We start from the raw sequence: 27,910 nt of genomic DNA, 5'->3' as shown, positions 1-27,910 counted from the left end.
TGGCTAATTTCACTTAGCATAATCTGCTCTAATGCCGTCCATTGGCCTGCAAATGCCATGATTTTATTATTTTTTAGTGCTGAGTAATATTCCATTGTGTATAAATGCCACATTTTAAAAATCTATTCATCTATTGAAGGGCATCTAGGTTGGTTCCACATTCTAGCTATTGTGAATTGTGCTGCTATAAACATTGATGTGGCTGTGTCCCTGTAGTATGCTCTTCTTAGGTCTTTTGGGTATAGTCCGAGAAGGGGAATAGCTGGGTCAAATGGTGGTTCCATTCCCAGCTTTCCAAGGAATCTCCAAACTGCTTTCCAAATTGGCTGCACCAAATTGCAGTCCCACCAGCAGTGTATGAGTGTTCCTATCCCCCCACCCCCCCGCATCCTCACAAGCACTTATTGTTGTTTGACTTCATAATGGCTGCCATTCTTATTGGAGTGAGATGGTATCTTAGAGTAGTTTTAATTTGCATTTCTCTGATTGCTAGAGATGGTGAGCATTTTTTCATGTATTTTTTGATTGATTGTATATCCTCTTCTGAGAAGTTTCTGTTCAAGTCCTTGGCCCATTTGTTGATTGGATGATTTGATTTTTTGTTGTTTAACTTTTTGAGTTCTTTGTATACTCTAGAGATTAGAGCTCTATCTGATGTTTGAGGGGTAAAAATTTGTTCCCAGGATGTAGGCTCCCTATTCACCTCGCATATTATTTCTCTTGCTGGGAAAAAAGTTTTTAGTTTGAATTCATCCCATTTCTTTATTTTTGGTTTTAACTCTTGTGCTATAGGTGTCAGAAATTTGGGGCCTTCCCCACGTGATGAAGATTAGGACCAACTTTATCTTCTATTAGATGCAGAGTCTCTGGTCTGATTCCTAGCTCCTTGATCCATTTTGAGTTGACTTTTGTACATGGTGAGAGAAAGGGATTCAATTTCATTTTGTTGCATATGGAATTCCAGTTCTCCCAGCACCGTTTGTTGAAGATGCTATCCTTTCTCCATTGCATGGTTTTAGCACCTTTGTCTAATATAAGGTAGTTGTAATTTTGTGGATTTGTCTCTCCCAACATTCTTGATTTTCTCAATTTTTAACACTTATTCTTTTCTATACTAGAATCCCTGTCATCCCTCATATTCCATTTTTTGTCATATCTCTTTAGTTTCCTCTTTGCTCTGATATTTCTTCAGGTCTTTCTTGTTTCATTACTCTGACAACTTAGGGGAATACCATTCTATATATTATTGGTTGTCCATGTATCTAAAGTTTTTCTAGTGCTTATAGGGAGATTATTTTTTTGGGGAGGAAGTCACAGATAAAAAATGCTATTCATCACATTAGTTCCAGGTATATATTATCAAAGTGAATGTTGATTATTGTTGCTGAACTTGATCACCTGAGGTGGTGTTTGTCAGGTTTCTCATTGTGAAGCTACTTTTCCCTCTCCTATTCCCAAACTGTACAGTTCATAAGGAGGTTGCTACGTGCAGCTAATGTTTTATGATGGAGGAGTCATGCTCCCATTTTTAGGGTGGTGTATTATGTTAGCGCTCTCCATAGGAACAGAAGCAATATGAACATGGATATTTATTTTAAGAACTTGACTCATGGAAATGTGGGGGCTTGATAAGTCCAAAATTTGATCTGGGTAACATTCATGCTGAAGACTCAGGAAGGAGTGTCAGATGGAGGCCAAAGGAAGTCTGCTAAGCTTTTAAAAGGTTATTATATTTTTCAGTGATAAAATTTTCATTTTTTATATCTTCTGTTTTTTTGTTGAGTCTACTTTTTTGTTTCTTGTTTTTATTAGATTATTTATTCATCCTAATTTGTTATACATAATGGCAGAATGCAATTCATTTCATATTACACATATACAGCACAATTTTTCAAGTCACTGATTGCACATGAAGTATTTTCACATCATTTGTGTCTTATACATGTACTTAGGGTAATGTTGTCTAACTCATTCCACCATCCTTCCTACTCCCTTGCTTCCTCCCTTCCCCTCCCTCCCATTGCCCTAAAGTTCCTCCATTACTTCCAGGCTCACCCCATCCTCCTTGCCATTATGAGTCAGCATTCCTTTGTTTTTTTTTTTTGGGATGATGGTTTACTTTGGGTACTGGAGATTGAACTTTGGGCTTCCAAACCCCTGAGCCACATTCCAGCCCTTTTTATTTTTTATTTTGACACAGGGATTTTCTAAGTTACTTAGGGAAGAACAGGTACTTTCTAAGAGACAATGGAGTCATGAGCCTGTCTGACTTTTGTACATGTCTTTGCTAAGAAGGGATATTGATGCTGTGGCAGAAGACTTTCTGTAAGACAGATAGGAGAGGCTCCCTCAGCCTTCCCATTCCACACCTTGTACCTTCTTCAGTGTAAGTAACTCCCTCAAGGAAATTGTGGCATTCAACATGTAGGACCTGGGGATTTAGTGAAAGGATGAAAATGTTTCTGCCTACAACAGCAGTTGGTTATTTCAATATACAACTGTTTTCTCAATTATCAACTGGTAAACAGAAAAAAGAATTAACTTGAATGGGCAAAGTTAAATCATAAGGGGTTTCACAATCAGCAATCAGGAATTAAATTTTAAGAATTTGGGAAATGCTGGTGTTGTAGTGCATGCTTGTAATCCCAGGGGCTTGGGAGGCTGAGACAGGAGGATCTCAAGTTCAAAGCAATCCTTTGCAATGTAGCAAGGAACTAAGCAATTTAGCAAGACTCTGTCCCTAGTTGAAATATAAAAAAAGGGTAGGGGATGTTGCTCAGTGGTTATGCACCCCTGGGTTCAATTTCTGTTACAAAAAAATTTCATGATGTTATGAAAGGGAAATGATTCAATTTGTAACAATTTTCTTATGCAAAACTTTGAATATTCTCTCAGTGAAGAAAAGAAGGAATTTGAATTTGAGATGGAAATTTATTATGATTGTAGATAGGAATTGCTTCCATATTTAATAAAATTAAGGCTCACAGATGATGTCTTTGATCCTTATGTGCTCAAAGACGTGCAGTTTTGATGTCCCCATCTGGTTATTCCTGAACCATCTCCTTTTGTTTTCATTTCTACATGATCACAAAGAGTTTAATTGTAAAATCACAATGTACCATTAAATATGTATAATGATTAGTTGTGAGTAAAATCTTTGAAAAATATAAATAAGATGGAAATGTTAACTATGCCAATTTGATCATTATGCACTGTGTGTGTGTCAAAACATCATGTTATCTGATAGATTTTACAATTAAATAATAAAGAAGAAATAAAGCATCAAAAAATTTTTAAAAATATTTTTATTGGTGAATTATATTTATACATGAGAATGGACTTCATTCTGTTATATTAATACCAGTATATAGCATAATTTGGCAAATAAAAAAAACAACTTGGTTCAAGTTGAGTATCTAAAGCATATGACTTCTTTTCTTTTTCTTTTCCTTTAGGATTTCCTCACTCAGAATATGGACAAAGCTGCTGCTTATTTTGTGGGGCTATCAGATCCAGAGGGTCAAGGACACTGGCAATGGGTTGATCAGACCCCATACAACCAAAGTGCCACGTGAGTACAGAATTAGATAAAGAAATCCTGGGTCCTGGGTCATACAGGAAGTTTAGAGTGTTCCAGCATCAGTTCTGAAACTAAATCAGCTCACTCTTGTCCTGTTGCACACACAGTTAATCAATTTTTTTACCTAATTAAATTATCACAGAAGCCTAGGAGGCACACATTATTTTTCCTATTATAGAACTGAGGAAATTAAGTTTGGAGAGTATAGATAGTTCAGCTAAGGTCACCCAACAACAGTCTTTAGAACCAGGTGGATTCTACTGTGCTTTTAAAAACTCTATTTATTCTCTGTAATAAAAATTCATGTTTTTAAAGATCATTATGGATTATTGTGATTTATATTTCTCATAAAGCAAAAACCCTAAATTTGGATACTGTTACAATATCTCATATTTATGTAATCTTTAAAGGCATTTAAATACATTAGTATACTTCCACTTTTGATCCTTATATCTTCGTTGTGGAATACATAGTGCTGTTACTGTGGTCCAGCTTTTAGATGGGCAAACTGAGAATTTAAGAAATTAAATTATTTGACCTAGAAAATGGAAATAAGTAGAAGATCTAGAGATTTAACTATTTCTTCAGACTTCAAAATCATCCCATTAAAAAGGGGAAAAAAGCCCCTATTTTGAATCATGGGAGCATGGTGACTTCTCTTCATCATATAAGAAAGCCCCATGGATTGACAGTCTCCTGGCAACAGGGCCTATGTTTAGAGGAGAGCCCGTGGGTAACTTTTGGTCAAATTCTTAGTGCAATAAGGTATGAGAAAATATGAGTGATGAGGGCACAATTTTCAAGATAAATGCCAGAGGTGTTGGTGGAGGAGAAACTGCATGAGAATTGGGAAGGGTTGGTTTGGGCATATCTGACCCTGACTTCTACAAAGTTCTATCCCAGCCTCTGACCCCATAACTGACTCTAACCCCTTTAAAAGCAGTCTTGGAAGAATCACTTCATCCTTTTTCTCTGTTCCAGATTCTGGCATCCAGGTGAGCCAAGTCATAGGGAAGAGCGTTGTGTTGTAGTAAATCCTCGTCCTACATCAGCGCAATGGGGCTGGAATGACATACCTTGTAAAGATCGTCACCGATCAGTTTGTGAAATGATGAAGATCTACTTATGAATCAACACTTTTCATGGACATGTTTTTGGATTGCGTTCATTATTCTAGAGTTAGTTCATAAGTTCTTCTTTATAAAAGACATTCCAAAGACTTTTAGGTATGTGGTCAACTATTCCACTTTTGAGGAAATGTTCATGTTACATATGGAATTTATCAGTTTACTTCCTACAGAGCACCTAATACAATAATTGTAGGGGATTTTACTTAATGTACAATGAATTTACTCCATATTATTTCTGTACCATAATAATGGTACAGAATTTTCAAAAGATACATTTTACTCAAAATGCCCTTGACTGCCTCAGTAAAGAGAGTAATTGAACAGGAGTGAAATATTTAGTCCTGTGTCTAGCCAGTGCTGGAACTCTTCTCTTCACTCTACCTTGTGTTGTCTGAGTGTGTTTTGGTGTCTTTTACTTATTTTTCTCTAGAGCATCTTTACATCAATGTGTGTGAAGAGATTTTATGTGAGTTTTGTGTTTAAAGAGTGATACAGAATCAGAAACTATCCTACTGATCACTAAACACTGCAAAGGATTGTAAGAAGTAATACAATAGTTATGGTTTTAAGCCACTAAGGTTTTGGGTAGAATGTTCAGTACTGGGCAGAGTACTTTTACTTTCACGAGATTATCATTTTGTAGAAATGATAATGTTGAATGAAGCTGGCTGATTTCTCTGAGGGTGGAGATCTGCTGACAACTAACAACCCTCTAGAGCCCTTTGGATGTAAATTTTATTCAGATGATTTTAATAATGAAACATGGATTATGTTACAGTTTAGATATGAGGTGTCTCCCAAAAGCTCATGTGTGTGACAATGAAAGAAAGTTTAGAGTTGAAATGATTGGGCTATGAGAGCCTTCACTCAATCAGGGCATTAATCCCCTGATAGGGACTAAATAAATGGTAACTGAAGGCATGTAGGGTGTGGTTGAAGAGGTGAGTCACTGAGGGTGTGCCTTTGAGGTGGGTGTTTTGTTGTGGTGGGAGGATTATGTTTTTTTCTCTGTCTCTGCTTCCTGATGGGCATGTCCTGAGCCACTCTTCTCCTCTACACCTTTCTGCTCTGATGGTCTATTTCACTTCAGGCCCAGAGCAATGGGAACTGGCCATCTATGGACTGAGACCTTTGAAAACATGAGCCCCAGATGAACTTTTTCTCTTCAAAAATACTTTTTTCATGTATTTTGGTCACAGTAGCAAAAAAGGTGACTAAAACAGATTAGTAGTCCTTTCTTTGCCTACATGGAAATCATCAGTAGTGCACACTTGTTGGGGATGAGCTCAATGATTCAAGGACAGAAGACATAATGAGGCACAGTTCAACTGTATTAAAGCAATTGTTCAGTGTAAAGTTTTAATGAAATATTGTGTAATAAAATTTTGGATGAAATGCTTGGAGCAGTTAAAAATGTTGTAAATGGAATTTAAAAAATGAGAAACCTGCTTTGAGGATTGTGGCTCATGTTTGCTGTCTATTCATCCCTTCTCCCTCAAAAACAATATTTTAATATTGTTTAAAGTCACATTTTCCTTCTTGAAGCTCCTGTGACTTGGATGTTGTGAGGGAATATGGATTAATCCAAGTCAACAACACAATCATACTAGTGGTTGGTTTAGGAATAGCATGAATTGTTAGTCCTGCTAAGAAACGGCTTCTTCCTCTTCTCAGAGGAATCAAGGAGTGAATCTCCCTCTCCTAATGAACATTAAAGGTCCTATTTACAACTGACAGTTCTGTAACCATGAGGGGAACTAGCTTTCAAATGATAGCAACACTATGGATGGCAGAATAGAGCCATGGGAAAAACTTGGTTATTTAAGTTCTTTGTGTTAGGTCGGTGGTGGCAACTTGGTGGACACTTAGAACAAAGCAGCCTGTGTGGGAAAAGAACATCAATCAGGTGCCTTAGGAAATGCCTGTCAATCAGCCAGTCTCCTGACTAATGCCTGACAATCAGCAGGACCCTCTGGCTAATCCTGGAGTTCAGCCAACTCCCCTGACCAACTCCAATGGAGCAAGGGACCTGAAAACAACTTTTCCTGTCCCAAGTCCTTCCCTTCCTGCTGTAAGCCCCATAAAAGTCCAGTCCTGTTGAGCTTTCACATGGTTTCTCCTCAGACCCTTCTCCTGTCTCCTCTGTGGGTCTGATGGAGTTCTGTCTGGGAGTGATATCTCAATAAAGCCTTATTCAGTGGCCCTTTTAAATCTGTCTCCTTTGGTCGCTGCCCATCTAGCCTGATCTGACATTTTGTGGGTCACTGAATTGACTATTTTCACAGCATAGCCTACTGTGAAGTTTTCTTGTGAAGACTAATCAATTTGTAATTATTTGTCAGATTGAGTCCTGATGGATTTAAGAAAATATATTAGTTTTAGTGACTAGATTTTATTGAGCTATAGTTTACATAAGTAAAAGGCACACACTTTCCGAGTATAGTTCCATGATTTTGTCAAGTGCATGCGAACCTGTAACCACCATGATTATCTACAATAAAGATTTCTATTATTGCCCAATGTTCCCTGTCCTAACTGTATGAATGCAGTGTTCTGATTCCTGCTTTTCAAATTCCATATTAAACAGATAATAAAGTTTGCTTTTTCTTTTTACTTTCTTTATCTCAATATGTTTGTGAAATTCTCCTAAGTTTTTTTGTATTTTTTCATTGGTAGATTCAATTTTTTTTATGGAATTGTGTTTCATTGTAACATGATCTGTAACAAGATCTGTTTATCTGATTTGTTGTTGGGCAAGCTTTGAATTATTTCTATATCTTATCTGTTGTGAATAAAGCTTCTTCTTTTACATGCCTTTTTGTGTAACTCTGCATTTATTTTTCTTAGAAATGTGCTCGGGGATGGAATGTATTTACACCAGAGTATTATAGAGTATAGTATTACTGCCCTAAATTTCTCTGTGTTTCATTTATTATCTTTTTCTTCCTGAAAACTCCTGGAATTTACTGATTTTTATGCTTTTGTCTTTTACAGATTTTCATGAGTTGGGACTTACACAGATTTTTCCAATGTCTTCTTACCATTAGTAATGTGCATTTAAGATTCCTCCATTTTATTTTATGGCCTGTTGACATTTCTTTTTATTGCAGAAAATATTCTACCACAGTTTATTCATCCATTGAAGTACATGTTGATTGCTTCTTATGTTTGACACTTAGGAATGAAGTTTTTATTTGGCCTCTTGTGTGGGTTTTTGTGTGGAAGTGTTTTCAATTCATTTGTGTTAACACCTAGGAACGCTCTTGTTGACTTGGGTGTTAAGACTAAGTACTGTCTTACAAAGTGGCTATCATTTTGCATTTAACCAGCCAGGAATCAAAGTGTTCCTATTGTTACATTTTCTTGCCAGCATTTGGAATTGACAGTGTTGGTGAATGTTGTCCATTAATATGTGTGCTGTGGTGTCTAATTTTTAAAATGTTTTCCTCCCTATCAATTAAACAATGTAAACTCCTTGATTGTAGTGACTTTTATTTGTTCACTGTTGAGTCCTCAGAGACAATACAGCATGTGGCCCCAAGTTGTCACTCAATAAGTATTGATTGAAAGAGAAAATGACTGTCTCTGCAGGAGTGGTAAAGAGTTGTCCATCTCTGGGTAAATTTCACACAGAGTAACATGTTAGAAAATTTATCAAGTTTGGAAATTTAAGCTAAATCCTACATTCTAGCTTTTGTCAATAATGAAGTTCAGACATCCGCTGCCTGCTCCTCCGCCTCCGCAGAGCCACACCAGCCAGCTCTGGCCATGGACCGCCCGCAGAGCGACAGCTTGCTCCAGGATCTGACTGAGGCCTTGAAGGAGGCCACCAAGGAGGTGCACGCTCAGGCAGAGAATGCCGAGTTCATGAGGAACTTCCAGAGGGGCCAGGTGACCCGAAAGGGCTTCAAGCTGGTGATGGCGTCCCTGTACCATGTCTACGTGGCCCTGGAGGAGGAGATGGAGCGCAGCAAGGACAACCCCGTCTTCGCCCCACTCTACTTCCCCAGGGAGCTGCACCGCAGGGACGCGCTGGAGCAGGACATGGCCTTCTGGTTCGGGTTGAGCCGGCAGAAGGCAGTCCCCTACACGCAGCCACACGCTGCTAGGTGGACCGGCCCCAGCAGGTGGGGCGCAGGGAGCCGGAGCTGCTGGTGGCCCACGCCTATACCCGCTACCTGGGCGACCTGTCTGGGGGTCAGGTCCTCAAGAAGATCACACAGAAGGCCCTGGACCTGCGAGCTCTGGAGAGGGCCTGGCCTTCTTCACCTTCCCCAACATCGACAGCGCCACCAAGTTCAAGCAGCTCTACCGCTCCCGCATGAACACTGTGGAGATGACCCCGGAGGTCAGGCAGAGGGTCACCGAAGAGGCCAAGACCGCGTTCCTGCTCAACATTCAGCTGTTTGAGGAGTTGCAGGAGCTGTTGAACCAGGACCCCGAGGGCCAGTACCCCTCAAAGGCAGCAGGCCTTTGCCACCGTGCCAGCAGCCGGCTGCAAGGTGAGGGCTTCCTGGGCTCCCATTGAAAGGGACGAATTGCTGGGGTCCTGCCCTAGCGGGGTCCAGGGAGTCCTGAAATTGGCTTCTGCGAAAAGGATGAGACAGGAGTCTTCAGTTTATATTTTTCTAGGATGTGATCTTTAGTTATCAATTATTAGGGTACAGAATCATTAATAAAATGCATCACTAATTAAAAAAAAAGAAGTCCAAGTGTGATGTCTGTCATATGCATACATCTATTTGGTTAGGGAAAAGGGAAGAGAGGGGTATTATTTATTGACTCCCTAAAGCCACAATCACAAGTTCCATAAAAGATGAAATAAGTAGAAATTTTTATTTAAAAAAATTTAAACTAGACTTATGTTAAACTGATACATACATCACCAAATTGTGCATATTATGGGTTACTATGTAAGGTTTCAATATATGTATGCATAGTATAGTGTCAAGTTAAACATACCTGCCTCTTCAAACATTTATCAGTTCTTTATGTAAAAAACTGTCAAAATCCTTTTTAAAAAAATTTAAAACAATTGTTTTTTAGTTGTAGATGGACTCAATACCTTTATTTTATTTATTGTTATGTGGAACTGAGGATTGAACTCTGTGCATCACACATGGTAGGCAAGAGCTCTACTACTGAGCCACAACCCCAGACCTCAAAAATTTTTTTCTAGCTTATTTTTATTGATGCGTTGTAATCTAGGGCACAAAGCAGTGTCTGCTTTCCAGATCAGAGCTGTGCTGCAGATGTTAGTAGAGGGGCAGCCTGACAAGTAAAGATGCTGCAGACTTCCCAGCAGAAACCTGAGAACACTATATGTATACATTCCCCTATTCAGTATCCCAGATTCGTGAGGTAAAATGTTTTTATAACAAGTCCTATGAAAATTGTTTTTCGGAAGTAGCATTACCCAATCTGTCCTAAAGGAGCATGCATCAGTGACAGATAGTGGGAATTTACTTCATTGTAATACTAAAGTCTCCATGCGGGAAAACCCGAAGGCTCATTTCCATAACATGGAAAGTATAAAGTAGCATGTTGTCAGACTTCCTTGTGCAGGAACATCCCCACCCAGGTTTGTGATGATGTCTTCTCTCCACCAGGTCATGCCTTCCCTGCCAAATAAACTGCAGCTTGCTCTGGCAGCCAGCAGGGCTTTGGGAGCAATTCCCCATTTGCAAACAAATTGGTTTCATATCATCACTGTTCTTGGTGTTATGTTCTGCCTGGATTCTCACCAAGAGGTGGATCCATTAAGTTGGGTCACACTGTCATTATTCAAAGAACTAGAAGAATTGTGATGTGTGTAGAGGGGAGCTGTCACAGCCCATCATCCCTAAGCTCTAGGTTCTTGCTGCTTATGGGGAAGGTGCAGAACGCAAAAGCTGGGCAGGTGGCATCTACAGATCCTCAGCTTCACCGAAGTGTTTCAGGCTAGCCTTGTGCCACAACCTGGGCTGTTGTTGCCCACACAACCCTCCATTCAGGGGACTGTCTCTGGAAGGACAGATCATTGGCAGGACTGGTCATTTTCAAAGGGCACAGGTCCTGGAACCTTTAAACTTAGCAACTGTGTTTGAAGGATCTTCATTATGCCTCCATGTGCTCTGGTTTGTCCAGGTTTCACAGCCTAATTTTTTAAAAGTCAGTTATTGAATATTCACAGTTATTTTATCCTTTAATTCTAAATTTTCTTCAAAAATATCAGTTTTAACCAACAAATTAATTAGGCATATTAATAGGATTCACTGAGATATTTTCTTAACCCATTTTCGTATCCATACCTCCTCTTCCACTCCCTCCATCCCAGCAGACTTCCCAGTTGCTAGTAATCACAATTTTACATTCAGGTAAACTTTTCACATATTTTGTTTTAATAGGAGAGAAAAGAAGATACTTTCTATGTCTGTTTTTTTTTTTGTTGCCATGATTTTCTCCAGCTCCATTTTATTTCTTTTTTTTTTTGAAAATGACAGGAATTTTTTTCTTTTTAATGAGTGAATGAGTGAAAAATACTCTATTGTGTATATATACCATATTTTCTTCATTCCATCTATTGGTTAATGGAATCCTAGATTGATTCCATGTGTTAGTTAAGAATAGTGCATTCCCTCAGTGTAACTGACTCTTTTGTAAGCTGACTTCATTTCCTTTGCATATGTACCCAGGAGTTATGTTGATTGATCATGTGATAGTTCCATGTTTAGTTTTTTGAGGAACCTCTATATTGTTTTTCATAGTGGGCATATCAACTTACGTTTCTATCATCAGCATATAAGACTTTCCTTTCTCTATGGTCTCACCAGCATTTGTTAATTTTTGTTGTTTTGATAATAGTCATTGTAAATGGGGTGAGCTTTTATCTCCTTTCAGTTTTGATTTGCATTTCCCTGATGGCTAATGACATTGAGCAAAATAAAATACATTTATTGGTTATTTGCATATTTCTTTTGAGAAGTGTGTATTCAAATTATATACCCATTTTTATTCGGATGACTTGTTTTTGTTGTTAAGTGTTCTTTTATCATCTTTTATAGTTCAGATAACAAGCATGTATAAGATTCATAGTGGCAAAGATTTCCTCCCTTTGTGTAGGTCATCTCCTCACTCTGTTGATTTTTCCTTTGCTGTGTAAAAGCTTTTTAGTTTGATATAATCCAAGTGTCAGTGTTGCTTTTGATTCCCATGCTTTTGGGAAATATCCAACTTTTGATCCTACCTGGAAAATCATTGCCTGTACCCATCTCTTGGAGAACAACATTAAGGAAGGTTAAATTGGAGAAGGGTAAGGAAGTTAAGAGCTCTTTAGCTTGCTTGTCCTAAAGAGAGCTGAGAATGTTTTCTCTTCCTTCACAGTCAGATGACCTGATCATTGAATTTATTTCTTCATCTTTAAGGGGAATTGGAAAAAATGGCAACATTTTATACCCACTTCTTCCATCTCCCCCTGTGATTTATTTTATCTCAAAGCAACCATGGGAAAAACTTTGGGTTTCTATCCTGTTTCTCAAACTTTGTTTCATCATATGCTACAGCTATGACTATCCTATCACTAACAGTGCCCTGCTGAGTTCAAATCCACTTTTTATGGAGTTCCAGTTATGGAGATCTGTTTAATTAAATCATTGGCTATTGATGATGGCACTTGGTTCCTGTAGCAAGCAGCTCCAATTCTGGAAATATCTTGAGGACCATCAAGAGTCACATAATTGGCATAAGGTCAGGCATGGCTGAAAGGAGCATGTGATGAATAAAAAAAACTCTCTACTATTATCTTTATTTTTCCAAACCTATTTTGGGAATTTGGGGGAGGAAAACCCAAATATTATAAAAAGAGATGCTTTTAATACCCTTATGACTGAGAAAATTTTAAGGTGTTAGAAACTCTGTGCCAAGCACTGAGGTTTGAGACAAATGTATATTTCTTTTTATAATCCAATATTGTGAGTTCAATGTCCATATATCCATAATAGATTTCCATGTATTCAGACTGCTTCCTTAAGTAAGTGGAGATGTTTTTGGTGTTACTAAAGGAAAAAAATGTACATAATCTACATTCTACAATCTGCAAAATATTGAGGCAGGATCTCAAAGTCCTTGACTTGAAGACTGCTTCTGAATTTAAACCATTTCAGGCTTCCCTTTCCCTGAGGAGGGAGTATTAAAAATTTTTATTGACCTTTGCCTAATATCATCTTGACTGATACCTGTAACAATATTAACATCAAGTGCTGTAGTACTGCCAAGAGGAGCAGAATTTTTATTTTCTAAGCAAATGACAAATCTTGTGAAACAAAGAAAATGTATGGATATAAAGCACCTCCAGTAGGTACCACTGGCCTTAGGGATATTTTGCTTGTCAACCCCTGAAAGGAACTTTAAAAGACCATGTAGCCTCTTATGCAATTTTATATGTAAAATATTTCTTCATGTTATAGAAGCAAAGATTTCAACTTTGGAACTTTGTAAATACTGACCTTTAAAATTATTATACCTCTTTTTATTTATTTATTTATTTTTTATGGTTATCTTTTATTAGATAAAGGTGCCAAAAAAATACATTGGAGAAAAGATAGCCTCTTTAACAAATGGTGCTGGGAAAACTGGAAATCCATTGCAACAAAATGAAATTAAACCCCTATATCTCACCATGCACAAAACTCAATTCAAAATGGACCAAGAGCCTAGGAATAAAATCAGAAACCCTGTGTCTAGCAGAAGAAAAAGTAGGCCCAAATCTCCATCATATTGGATTAGGCCCCTACTTCCTTAATAAGACTCCTATAGTGTAAGACTTGACTCTCCATTTCTGAGATACCCATATTACTAATTATCAATCCTGTTGGTTCTACCTTCTCAATAACTCTTAACCTCAACCACATCTTGCTGTTTCCCCTGGCACTGATCTGGTTAGTGCTACCAAGATGTGTCACCTAGATTACTACAAGTCTCACAATTAGTCTGTCTGATCTTCCTCAGTTCCCATCCATTCCATACACTAATGTGAAAATTTCTAGGTCTTAGTTTCCCAGAGTGGCCATAATAAATTACCACAAATTGGGTATCTGAAAATAATAGAAATGTGTTATTTCACAATTCTGAAGGCAAGAAATCCAAAAATCAGGATGTTGTTAGGCCATGCTCCCTCTGTAAACTCTAGGGTAGTATCTGTCTCCTGCCTCACTCCTAGTGGAAGGCCTAAATCAGTTTTATTATCACCTAAAATAGCTCACTTTTTTGGTAATGGGAACATTAGAAATTTACTCTCTTAGCAATATTCACTATATTCATTATGCTGTGTGATAGATCTCAACAAACATCAAATTTGTTTCTCCTATCTAGCTGAGACTTTATTTCATTTGACTATCATCTTCCCATTATCCCCACATCTATCCTTTGCAACCACAATTCTACCCTCTCTTTTATGAGTTCAGTTGGTTTAGATTCGACATAATAAGTGTGAACATGTGATTACTTGTATTTCTGTATTTGACCTATGTCTTTTAGCACAGTGTTCTCCAGATCCATGTATATTTTCACAAAGGATACAATTTCTTTCTTTTTAAAGACTGAATAGTTTTCCCATTATGTATCAAAGTCACATTTTCTTTATCCATCTGTTTTTTTGTTTCTTTTTTTTTATTGTTGGTTGTTCAAAACATTACATAGTTCTTGATATATCATATTTCACACTTTGATTCAAGTGGGTTATGAACTCCCATTTTTACCCCGTATACAAATTGCAGAATCACATCAGTTACACTTCCATTGATTTATATATTGCCATACTAGTGTCTGTTGTATTCTTCTGCCTTTCCTGTCCTTTACTATGCCCCCTCCCCTCCCCTCCCCTCTCCTCTTCTCTCTCTACCCCTTCTACTGCAGTTCATATCTCCCCCTTGTATTATTTTTCCCTTTCCACTCGCTTACTCTTGTATGTAATTTTGTATAACCCTGAGGGTCTCCTTTCATTTCCATGCAATTTCCCTTCTCCCTCCCTTTCCCTCCCACCTCTCATCCCTGTTTAATGTTAATCTTCTTCTCATGCTCTTCGTCCCTACTCTGTTCTTAGTTACTCTCCTTACATCAAAGAAGACATTTGGCATTTGTTTTTAGGGATTGGCTGGCTTCACTTAGCATAATCTGCTCTAATGCCATCCATTTCCCTCCAAATTCTATGATTTTGTCATTTTTTAATGCAGAGTAATACTCCATTGTGTATAAATGCCACATTTTTTTTTTATCCATTCGTCTATTGAAGGGCATCTAGGTTGGTTCCACAGTCTTGTTATTGTGAATTGTGCTGCTATGAACATCGATGTAGCAGTGTCCCTGTAGCATGCTCTATTTAGGTCTTTAGGGAATAGACCGAGAAGGGGAATAGCTGGGTCAAATGGTGGTTCCATTCCCAGCTTTCCAAGAAATCTCCATACTGCTTTCCAGATTGGCTGCACCAATTTGCAGTCCCACCAACAATGAACAAGTGTACCCTTTTCCCCACATCCTCGCCAGCACTTGTTGTTGTTTGACTTCATAATGGCTGCCAATCTTACTGGAGTGAGATGGTATCTTAGGGTGGTTTTGATTTGCATTTCTCTGACTGCTAGGGATGGTGAGCATGTTTTCATGTACTTGTTGATTGATTGTATGTCCTCCTCTGAGAAGTGTCTGTTCAGGTCTTTGGCACATTTGTTGATTGGGTTATTTGTTATCTTGTTGTCTAATTTTTTGAGTTCTTTGTATACTCTGGATATTAGGGCTCTATCTGAAGTGTTAGGAGTAAAGATTTGTTCCCAGGATGTAGGCTCCCTATTTACCTCTCTTATTGTTTCTTTTGCTGAGAAAAAACTTTTTAGTTTGAGTAAGTCCCATTTGTTGATTCTAGTTATTAACTCTTGTGCTATGGGTGTCCTATTGAGGAATTTGGAGCCCGACCCCACAGTATGTAGATCGTAGCCAACTTTTTCTTCTATCAGACGCCGTGTCTCTGCTTTGATATAAAGCTCCTTGATCCATTTTGAGTTAACTTTTGTGCATGGCGAGAGAAAGGGATTCAGTTTCATTTTGTTGCATATGGATTTCCAGTTTTCCCAGAACCATTTGTTGAAGATGCTATCCTTCCTCCATTGCATGCTTTTAGCCCCTTTATCAAATATAAGATAGTTGTAGTTTTGTGGATTGGTTTCTGTGTCCTCTATTCTGTACCGTTGGTCCACCCGCCTGTTTTGGTACCAGTACCATGCTGTTTTTGTTACTATTGCTCTGTAGTATAGTTTGAAGTCTGGTATTGCTATACTGCCTGATTCACCCTTCCTGCTTAGCATTGTTTTTGCTATTCTGGGTCTTTTATTTTTCCATATGAATTTCATGATTGCTTTCTCTATTTCTATAAGAAATGCCATTGGGATTTTGATTGGCATTGCATTAAACCTATAGAGAACTTTTGGTAATATTGCCATTTTGATGATGTTAGTTCTGCCTATCCATGAACACGGTATATTTTCCCATCTTCTAAGATCTTCTTCTATTTCTCTCTTTAGGGTTCTGTAGTTTTCATTGTGTAAGTCTTTCACCTCTTTTGTTAGGTTGATTCCTAAGTATTTTATTTTTGGGGGGGATATTGTGAATGGAGTGGTTGTCCTCATTTCCATTTCAGAGGGTTTGTCACTGATATACAGGAATGCCTTTGATTTATACGTGTTGATTTTATATCCTGCCACTTTGCTGAATTCATTTATTAGCTCTAATAGTTTCTTTGTAGACCCTTTTGGGTCTGCTAGGTATAGAATCATGTCATCTGCAAATAGTGATAATTTAAGTTCTTCTTTTCCTATTTTTATGCCTTTAATTTCTTTCGTCTGTCTAATTGCTCTGGCCAGTGATTTGAGAACTATGTTGAACAGAAGTGGTGAAAAAGGGCATCCCTGTCTTGTTCCAGATTTTAGAGGGAATGCCTTCAATTTTTCTCCATTCAGAATGATGCTAGCCTGAGGCTTAGCATAGATTGCTTTTACAATGTTGAGGTAAGTTCCTGTTATCCCTAGTTTTTCTAGCGTTTTGAACATAAAGGGATGCTGTACTTTGTCGAATGCTTTTTCTGCATCTATCGAGATGATCATATGGTTCTTATTTTTAAGTCTATTGATGTGGTGAATAACATTTATTGATTTCCGTATATTGAACCAGCCTTGCGTCCCAGGGATGAATCCTACTTGATCATGGTGCACAATTTTTTTGATATGTTTTTGAATCCGATTCGCCAGAATTTTTTTGAGGATTTTTGCATCTATGTTCATTAGAGATATTGGTCTGTAATTTTCTTTCTTTGAAGTGTCTTTGTCTGGTTTAGGAATCAGGGTGATGTTGGCCTCATAGAATGAGTTTGGAAGTTCTCCCTCTTTTTCTATTTCCTGAAATAGCTTGAAAAGTATTGGTATTAGTTCCTCTTTAAAGGTTTTGTAAAACTCTGCTGTATACCCATCCGGTCCTGGGCTTTTCTTAGTTGGTAGTCTTTTGATGGTTTCCTCTATTTCCTCAATTGATATTGGTCTGTTTAGGTTGTCTATATCCTCCTGCCTCAATCTGGGCAGGTCATATGACTTAAGAAATTTATCGATGCCTTCACTATCTTCTATTTTATTGGAGTATAAGGATTCAAAATAGTTTCTGATTATCGTCTGTATTTCTGAAGTGTCTGTTGTGATATTGCCTTTTTCATCCCGTATGCTAGTAATTTGATTTCTCTCTCCTCTTCGTTAGCATGGCTAAGGGTCTGTCGATTTTATTTATTTTTTCAAAGAACCAACTTTTAGTTTTGTCAATCTTTTCAATTGTTTCTTTTGTTTTGATTTCATTAATTTCAGCTCTGATTTTAATTATTTCTTGCCTTCTACTTCTTTTGCTGTTGTTTTGCTCTTCTTTTTCAAGGATTTTGAGATGAAGTATGGGATCATTTATTTGATGGTTTTTTCTTTTTTTAAGGAATGAACTCCAAGCAATGAATTTTCCTCTTAGAACTGCTTTCAATGTGTCCCATAGATTCCGATATGTTGTGTCTGTGTTTTCATTTATCTCTAAGAATTTTTTAATTTCCTCCTTGATGTCTTCTATAACCCATTGATCATTTAGTAACCTATTGTTCATTCTCCAAGTGATGCATGTCTTTTCCTTCCTTCTTTTATCGTTGATTTTCAGTTTCATTCCATTATGATCAGATAAGATGCATGGTATTATCTCTACTCCTTTATATTGTCTAAGAGTTGCCCTGTGACATAATATATGATCTATTTTTGAGAAGGATCCATGTGCTGCTGAGAAAAACGTGTAAATGCTTGATGTTGGGTGGTATATTCTATATATATCAATTAAGTCTAGGTTATTAATTGTGTTATTGAGTTCTATTGTTTCCTTATTCAACTTTTGTTTGGAAGATCTGTCCAGTGGTGAGAGAGGTGTGTTGAAGTCTCCCATGATTATTGTATGGTGGTCTATTAGACTCTTAAACTTGAAAAGAGTTTGCTTGATGAACATAGCTGCACCATTGTTTGGGGCATATATATTTATGATTGTTATGTCTTGTTGGTGTATGGTTCCCTTGAGCAGTATGTAGTGTCCCTCGTCATCCCTTTGATTAACTTTGGCTTGAAATCTATTTTATTTGATATGAGTATGGACACTCCTGGTGTTTCTGAAGTCCATATGAGTGATATGATTTTTCCCAACCTTTCACCTTCAGTCTATGTATGTCTTTTCCTATCAAATGCGTCTCCTGTAGGCAGCATATTGTTGGGTCTTGTTTTGTGATCCATTCTACTAGCCTGTGTCTCTTGATTGGTGAGTTTAAGCCATTAACATTTAGGGTTATTATTGAGATATGGGTTGTTCTTCCAGCCATATTTGTTTATTTATGTTACTAAACATGGTTTGTTTTCCTTTTTGATTATTTTCCCCCCCTTTACTGTCCTACCTCCCACTGTTGGTTTTCATTGTTATTTTCCATTTTCTCTTCCTGTAATGTTTTGCCGAGGATGTTTTGAAGACATGGTTTTCTAGCTGCAAATTCTTTTAACTTTTGTTTATCGTGGAAGGTTTTAATTTCATCTTCCATCCTGAAGCTTAATTTCACTGGATACACGATTCTTGGTTGGGACCCATTTTTTTTCAGTGTTTGAAATATGTTATTCCAGGATCTTCTAGCTTTCAGAGTCTGTGTTGAAAGATCAGCTGTTATCCTGATTGGTTTACCCCTAAATGTAATCTGCTTCCTTTCTCTTGTAGCTTTTAAGATTCTCTCCTTATTCTGTATGTTGGGCATCTTCATTATAATGTGTCTAGGTGTGGATCTCTTATTATTTTGCACATTCGGCATCCTGTAGGCTTCTAGGATTTGGGATTCTGTCTCATTCTTCAAGTCTGGGAAGTTTTCTCGTATTATTTCATTGAATATGTTGCTCATTCCTTTGGTTTGGACCTCTATACCTTCCTGTATCCCAATGACTCTTATGTTTGGTCTCTTTATATTATCCCATATTTCTTGGATGTTCTCCTCATGGTTTCTTAACAGTCTTGCTGAGCTGTCTATGTTCTTTTCAAGTTGAAATACTTTGTCTTCATTGTCTGATGTTCTATCTTCTAAGTGTTCTACTCTGCTGGTAGTATTCTCAATTGAGTTTTTAAGTTGGTTTATTGCTTCCTGCTTTTCTAGGATTTCTGTTTGTTTGTTTTTTATTACCTCTATTTCCCTGTATAGTTGATCTTTTGCTTCTTGGTTTTGTTTATGTAATACATTGTCGAAGTGGTCGAAGTGATCTTTCATTGTCTGATTTTGCTGTCTAATGTCTTCTTTGAGACTCCAGATCATCTGCAGCATGTATATCCTGAATTCTTTATCTGACATTCCATCTGCTGCAGCTATTACCTCTTCTAAAGTTGAGTTGACCTGCATTGCTTGTGGTCCTTTCTTTCCTTGTCGTTTCATATTGCTCGTGTTTCTTTCTGCTTGGTGAAACTGTTGTGTTTTTGAAATTTTCCCCATATATAGTATATTGCTCTTGTATAGTTGAAAAGTCTCCCTTGCAGGAGCGGGCGGCGGCTCTGCTCCTCCTCCAATTGGGGTGATCTGTCTACCATGCTGGCAGACCGCTGGGACTGTTCTGCCGGTCGGTCGCAGGTCTGCCTACCTTGGAGGCGTGGGCAGCGGCTCTGCTCTGTCCCTACTCCAATTGGTGTGACGTGTCTACCACGTCCGCGAACCCCTGGGCCTGTTCTGCCGGTCAGTCGCAGATCTGCCTCCCTTGCAGGCGTGGGCGGCGGCTCTGCTCTGCCCCTACTCCAATTGGGGTGTCGTGACTACCATGCCTGTGGGTCGCTGGGCCTGTTCTGGGCGTGGGAGGCGGCTCTGCTCTGCCCCTTCTCCAATTGGGGTGACGTGATACCACGCCGGCAGGCCGCTGGGCCTGTTCAGCCAGTCTGTCACAGGCCTGCCTACCTTGCGGGTGCAGGTGGCGGCTCTGCTCTGCCCCTACTCCAATTGGGGTGTCGTGACTACCACGCCAGCAGGTCACTGGACCTGTTCCGGGCACAGGCGGCGGCTCTGTTCGGCCCCCACTGTAGCCGGGGCGACGTGACACCATGCCGGCCAGTCGCTGGGCCTGTTCCGGGCTCTGGCAGCGGCTCTGCTCCGCCCCTCTGGTCTCCACAGTATTCACCAGGACCTGGACCGAGAAGCAGTTTCCACAGGTTCTTTATCCCTGGGCCAGAGCAGTTCCGGGAGCCAGAATTCGGCCTCTCCGGGCTTGGTGCATGCTCCGACAGGAGCAGGCTCCAAGAAGCAGTTACCGCGGGTTATTTAGCACTAAGTCTGAGCAATTTGTCTGCGAGACGCAGACAATTGTCAGCCTGAAATTACCTGTTCTATAGCTGAAAGAGCTGCGATCAGTCGAAAACAAGGATGGTGACATCAGCTCTCCAAGATGGTGGCCGCTGGCTTCCTCCGTGGTCTGACCGGTGTGGAGAACCGAACTGGACCTTTTCCTTCCCCCGTCTCAAACCCAGAATTCAGCTCTGAGCTCAGCAAATGCATAGCTGGCAGGAGCCGGCAGAATCAGCAGCGCTGTATCTCTGCGCCGCCAGCCCGTCGTTTCCCAGTGCGCGCCACAGACTCCAGCCATGGGGCGATCTGCCGAACAAGCAGTGAGACCCTCCTTCCAGACAGATCGCTTGTGTTTGAGCCCCTGAAGCTGATCCTCGTGCGATGAAAATCCTTCCACTAGGTTTTGGAGCACCCCAATTTTGCTGGAAATTCCTAACAAGATAGCTTTTAGCCGTTCTAACTCGTCATTTTCCCTCACAGTGACACGGTACATGGAGTTGATGCACTCCCTTCGCAGCCATCTTCCTCCTTCCCCTCTTTTAAAATATATATCCCAGGGTCTATAAACCATAACAAAGTATTAACCCCCATGATCCATTAAAAGAAGAATAAGTGAAAATTCTGTTATTCTGGTTACCACTAGTGCTGTGGGTGATGAAGGCTTTTCCCTCTGGAACAAAAAGTGTTTTGTTTCAGGGTTAGATGTTTTACACTCTTTCCCCCCTTGAACTAATATTTATGTCACACTTCTCTTATCCACTAAATACATACGTAAGTACATGTTTAAAAATTTCCTTTCCTGTGGGGTGTTCAGCTTTACGGTTGTAAACATTCTTTTGGATTGGCTATTGTTACAAGTATGATCAGTATACAATATTGAACACATCATGAGTTTATTATAAATTTTGATAAAACATTACTAATGAAGTGAAATTCCATTTGAAATCTTAGCAAGGTGAATGGGAATTTTAAAAACTGCAATCTAATGTATGTTAGCATGATGTAGTTTTCAACATCAATGATATTCCTAATTTTCAAATGAGGATACAAACTGATAAATTTTGGTCTCTTAAAATAGTAGATAGAAATGATATGAGGTTTGTTAGAAAGTCACCCAAGTTTTTGAAAATTTTAGTTCTCTATTCATGATCGTATAGTAAACTATTGTGAAAATCATTTGTAATGGTTTGCCAAATGAGAATTTGATTATGTTATTGTGGTAGCTATTTGTTGATATGACAAAATATCTTACAAGAACAAGTAAGAGGAGGAAAATTTTATTTTGGGGTCATGGTGTCAGGGTCTAAATTCATGGACTCCAATACTCTAAGCCTGAGATGAGTGAGAACATTATGGCAGAAGAGCATGGTGGAGGAGAGATCTCTGCTTGGGGAACCTGGGACAAGACATAATCCCCAAGGGCATACACCAGTGACCAGCTTCCTCTAGCCACACTCTTATCTTATCCCCCCAGCAGTCCATTCAAGTGAGTAGTATATCAAATGAATGAATCCGCTGATGGGGTTACAGTTCTCATAGCCCAATCTTTCCATCTTTTAACATTGTTACATCAGCTAGCATGAGCATTGGGCATTCACTAGATCTGAACAATAACAGACATTCTTTGATGTTGTTGAATAAAAACTGGGATAAGTTGCAAAAGGTTTGCTATTTCTCATTCAGTTTTTGTTTGTTTTCTCAATTTCTAAGGAATATTTATACAACATTTTTCATAAGTCTTATCAGATGATCATGAATTACATTTGCTATGCTTTACATTTTCAAAGCACCTTATCAGGTCGTTGTTCTGAGAACAGTTTGGGAAAATAAAACAACTAATATACATTCTTTACATATGTTTTTATTTCTAACGGGTTTGAATACATATTTTTTGTTAACATTTGATCTAGAACGTTAGTATAGTCATGTTAAGAAGATTGCACATCATGAACAAATTGTTTTCATACCTGGGATGTTAGGATGGTTTAACAGATGCAAATTAATGCATGTAATTCTCCACGTAAGTAGGTTTTATGACAAAAATCACATAGTTATCTAAATAGATGCAGAGAAATCCTTCAACAGAATTCAGGATCCATTCATGATAAAAGCACTGGAGAAAGTAGAGTTAGAAGGAACTAGAGATAGAAGGAATTTCTCCATTGGTGAATTATAGCTTTACATAAAAACAGATTTTTTTTTGATATGTTTCATACACGCATATAGCATAATTTGGTCAATTTTATTTCCCTGTTCTTTGCCTTTCTCTCCATTCCTTCCCCATCCTTGATTCTCTACCTTCATTCTAGATCTCTTCTATTTTAAATTTTAAAATTTATTCCAATTTTAAAATTCCTTTTTTCTCTCCATCTTCCTTATATCAGAAAAACATTCAACTCTTGACTAAATGTGATCCATTTCATGTAGCATGATGCCCCCCAGTCCTGCCCATTTACCAGCAAATAAGACAGTTCATTCTTTTATGGCTGAATATAGGAAGAGCAGAACAGTAGTGGAAAGTGAACAGGGGAAGGGAGGAGGAGAGGGAAAAGGTAAGCATTGGGAATGTATTAGAGCAAATTATATAATGTGCATATCTACAGATAACACGATGGAACCACACTACTATTCATAAGAAAAATTTAATGAAAGAACTAATAGGCCAGGTGTGGTGGCACACACCTATAACCTCAGTGACTCAGGAGGATGAAGCAGGTGGGTTACACATTTGAGGCCTTAAGCAACTTAGACCCTGTATCGAATTAAAAAACAAAACTTGCTCTCTTGCCTTTCCTCTCTCTTGCACTTTGCCTTCTGTGCTGAGATGACAAAGCACAAAGGCCCTCATCAGATGCCAACACCATACCCTTGGACTTCCCATGCTTCAGTACCATGAGCCAAATAAACTGCTCTTCATAAATTCACAGTCTGTGGTATTTATTCCCTTATAGCAGCCAAACCTGAAGCAAGACATTAGGGCAGAGGTGACCTTTTTTTCTAGTCATGATGGATATTCTGAGGAAAGTGCATTTGATAGAAGTGTATTCTAACTTTCAGACTTTTTGTTTTGGGGAAAATGTGGACAATCACTTTTCTAGGTAAATTCCCTTTATTGTATTTGACTTCTCCCTTCACTGTCGGAATGTGAGCTTGTAATATGTCTCACTTGCACTATTCTCTGTAGTCTGCTTTCCTGTAGCTCTCTTCAAGTTAATTTACATGTTGCCAGCACAATAATGTTTCTGAAAGAAAGCTCTGCTCATGTTTCTTTCTTCCTTACTCTTCCCCATATTATTCTTTGCTTGCAGATTGAAGTCCAATGTATTGTCTATCCTCAACTTTTTGGTTTTCCTTTCAGTTGCAATATGTTCCAGTAAAGTGGCGTGCCAGTCATTCTTCAAACACCAGAAATACTGAATGCTGGCTAGAATTCCCTCCACCTAAAACATCTTCCCTTCTCACCTGCCTGTCAAAATGCTTCCTATTGTATAAGGCTAGCTCAAAGACTACTCCATGAAGATCCACTTATCCTTCCCATTTGAAAGGTGCCCTCCATCATTTTGTTTAGAACAACGTTGAAATTCTCCTTCCAAATTTGTTAGCTCTTTGAACACAATAAACGTGTTTTTTATTTACTTGTGTTACTTCCCATACAACATTGTAGCTGGGAGATGTTCACACAGTACTTGTTGAGTTAGTGATATCTGTGCAGACGGACTATAAATCATTAAGTTGAATGTTTGTTTTCCTTCTTTTACTCATTCTCTTGTCAGTTCTCCTAGTGATATTACTCCACTGTTTCTTATATGCTTTTGTGCCGCAGTCTGGCTGGGCACAAATCACGAGCCACTCACAGCTTTGTAGATTCAAACAGTAATTCTTTATTCCCGAACTCACACCAGCCCTTTACAAACACGTTCTGAGGCAAACACGTTCTCTGCCAAGTTCCACGTTCTGGGGGAAAATTCCAAAATTCTCTCTGAATCCCGGGAGAACTCAACTCCAGGAGTGGGCACACCTGAGGCAGCAGGATACGCCCTATTCCCAGCAGGGTACACCTTAAACCTGGAACCACCCTAAACCCAAGGAGAGCCCTAAACCCTGATCCGCCCTAAACCCGGATCCTCCCTGGTCCTTGAGCAAGGTCACCTTACATGCAATGTCACTGCAGATGACCTGGGCAAGTCCATTTCCACGAGTCCTTCCTCTAAGCAACATGGGGTACACTGGCAAGGAAATTGTCATACCTACTTGGCTAATGGCTCTCAGCATCTCCCCCCTTCTGATTAATTAAACAACAAGCAATGTGGCTTAAGGACCGTGCCTGGTAGGTTGTCCAATTCAACATATGGTTCTTACCCGTCATGGGAAAAACTGACCTCTAGGTGTCAGCCTCCTGTCTTAGGTTGATACCACTGCAACTGGATCATACCCGTCACTGACTACTGGTCCATCATATAGCCATACTTGTGGATAGGTCTATGCACCAGTGTGTGTGGGGGGGTGAGGTTCTTTGCCCCACCTCTGTTGGCCCCCAAATTTGGCCTTGGTGCCAGTGAGGGGGTGAGGTTCTTTGCCTCACCTCTGTTGGCCCCCAAGTTTTAGACCATCACTAGCAGAAGGGAGGAGGATACAGAAATGCCACGACACCAAGCCAATTGATGGCTCCTTTGGAAAAATTGCATCACTGGTGACACCATCAGCAAAGATATCCAGCATTACCACAATTAACATGGGGTGCGCTGGCAAAGAAATAAAAATTGCATCACTGGTGACATTATCAGCAAAGATATGCCAGCACTACCACAATTCACTGCACCAAAGATAGTTACATAGTCCAGGCAAGTTCTGCAAGCAGTTCAAAGTGGAGGAATCTATCAGTATGTCCATTTCCTCCCAAAATCTGTTTCCTCCCAAAGTAAGTTGACTCCTTGATTAAGCATTACTTGTTGAGTTATATTCATTGATGCATCAGTTTATACAGTTTACTGTGATAGCTATCATAGAAGCTGTAGTTTGGTTTTATCTTTGTCTTCACTGGCTCTGGGATGAAGATAGGAATTCTGTCAATGATGCTAAAGAGACATTATCCTGAAAAGAATTATTAAATATAATGAAAAGGAAAAGTGAAAGTAAACAAACAGATCTGTTAACCTCCTTTAAAAACAATCCTTAACAGCTGTTTACCTAATTTAAATTAGTAAACAAACAGATCTGTTAACCACCTTTAAAAACAATCCTTAACAGCTGTTTACCTAATTTAAATTAAGCCATTTAAATCACGTGAATAAAAAAAAAATAGTTCGGATCCATTTTTTCATGAGCGCTCCTCATATATGATATATGGACATACTCACACACAGACATATAACACAAAACACAAATGTGCACACAAACATACAACACATAAGACAATAATAAAGGCCTTGTAGCTTTACCTAGGTGAAATCTCCATTGCAATGTTTAAAAACTCCACAGTCAAAAAATAAAACTGAACAGAAAAAAATTAACCTAGGTTTGTATGAGCTCAAAAAATAAAATAGAACTTTATATGTGGGAAAAATGCAATAATAAAATAGATACTGAAAAAAGGCATCCTGGTTAATCACTGTCACAGATGTAAGAATAGCCAAGCTGGAGCTCTGGATATCAGCTATTATGGATTTGAGTCAGATCATCTTCTTGGTCTGTAGAAATTGCTTTCGTTAGTCTCTCTGGAATCCAAATCGGCTGCTGTTCTCCCTGTGGAAAACCACAAACAGAACCCCGATTCCAGACAATCACTGGGTCAGGACCTTTCCATTGTCCTGTTAGAATATCTTTCCAAAGTACTTTAGGCTTATGTACAGTTTTTGGATACATATGCCTTTCTGCAGCACTAAGTCCTGATGAATCCAAATTTAAAAAGTTTAGAGTAAAAAGCGTTATTTTAAGTTTATCTTTGGGGGATATATACCCCTTTCCAATTCCTTCTTTTTGCTTTAATAAGTACGTTTTAATAGTTTGATGAGCTCTTTCAACTATGCCTTGTCCCTGTGGATTGTATGGGATTCCTGTTATATGAGTAATACCAAATGATGAGCAAAATTGTTTAAAAGAGGTAGAAGTATAACCAGGACCATTATCTGTTGTTAACTGTTTAGGAACGCCCACAGTGGCAAAATTTTGTAAGCAATGAGCTATAACATCTTTAGTTTTTTCTCCGGCATGAAGGGAGCCCATCAAAAATCCGGAAGAAGTATCAACTGTAACATGTAAATATTTTAATTTTCCAAATTCTGGCAAGTGTGTGACGTCCATCTGCCAAATATGGTTAGGTATCAGTCCTCTAGGATTGACTCCAAGATTAACTTGTGGTAAAAAGGTCACACAATTTTGACATTGTTTTATTATATGTCTGGCTTGTTCCTTAGTTATTTTAAAACGCTTTTGTAAAGTATTAGCTTTGACATGGAACCTTTTATGAAAATTTGTAGCTTCTTCTAGTGTAGAGAAAATATGTATGTCATGTGTAGTTTTATCTGCTAAATCATTGCCCAAACTAAGGGCTCCAGGCAATCCTGTATGTGCCCTGATATGTCCTATAAAGAATGGATCTTTTCTGTCCCAGATTAGACTTTGTATAGCAGAAAACAAAGAGAAAACAGTGGAGGCGCAGATAAAGGGCCAGCCATGGGGCAGTCACTCTTCCAATGTCCTGTCTGCTTACAGGTGGGACACAGTCTGGAGAGGGGGTCATGGGTTTGGGCATTGGCGAGCCCAGTGACATTTGCATCTTCATTTGCAGCAAGCTCTTGGTGGAGAGGAATGCTGGTTTCCCTGTGAAGCTTTTGCTGGAGCCCTAGTCCTCAGGGCAGCTGCCAAGGCCTGGGTTTAGAGTGTTAGTTTTTTGTGCAATCGAGCCAGTCTGGCTAGTTCAGCTGATTCCTCCCGGGTATTATAGACTTTAAAGGCCATTTCACCAGATCTCAGATAAGGGTCTGAAGGCCCTCCTCAGCTCAGTTTAGCTTTTTTCTAATATCAGGGGCTGATAGAGTAATGAAATGGGTTGCTAACACTGTAGCCCCAGTGGGAGACTCAGGATCCAGCTTAGTATATTTGGTGAGGGGCTTGAGAAATAAGGCTGGATTCTCATCTGGATCCTGCATGATTTCTCTTTGTTTATCAAAGTTAAACACCATATTGGAAACTGCCTGCATGCCTGCTGTAAGATATTGAACCATGTGAGTGCAGTGACGGTGACCTTTTAGGATATCTTGGTAGTTCCAGTTGTGTTTGGTTTGGGAAATGGCTGCTTCACCTGAGAGGAGAGTTACACGTGTT

General features: G+C 39.0%; 1 protein-coding gene and 1 pseudogene across 1 annotated transcript in view; both read left to right on the top strand.

Annotated features, from left to right (window-relative positions):
* LOC143398335 (C-type lectin domain family 4 member A-like) overlaps window positions 1-4,709 on the top strand; it is a 75,901-nt gene extending 71,192 nt beyond the window's left edge. The window contains exons 5-6 of the mRNA XM_076855316.1: window positions 3,456-3,571; window positions 4,562-4,709. Coding sequence (XP_076711431.1) covers window positions 3,456-3,571; window positions 4,562-4,709 — 264 coding nt within the window. The remainder of the gene's footprint in view (window positions 1-3,455; window positions 3,572-4,561) is intronic.
* A 3,769-nt stretch (window positions 4,710-8,478) lies between these two features.
* Window positions 8,479-27,432, top strand: LOC143398334 (heme oxygenase 1 pseudogene; annotated as a pseudogene).
* Window positions 27,433-27,910: the final 478 nt, after the last annotated feature.

The sequence above is a fragment of the Callospermophilus lateralis genome, chromosome 4, assembly GCF_048772815.1.
Source record: "Callospermophilus lateralis isolate mCalLat2 chromosome 4, mCalLat2.hap1, whole genome shotgun sequence".
Classification (NCBI taxonomy): Eukaryota; Metazoa; Chordata; class Mammalia; order Rodentia; family Sciuridae; genus Callospermophilus; species Callospermophilus lateralis.
Note: the sequence above shows the minus strand (reverse complement) of the source record. Positions and strands in the feature narration are given on the sequence as shown.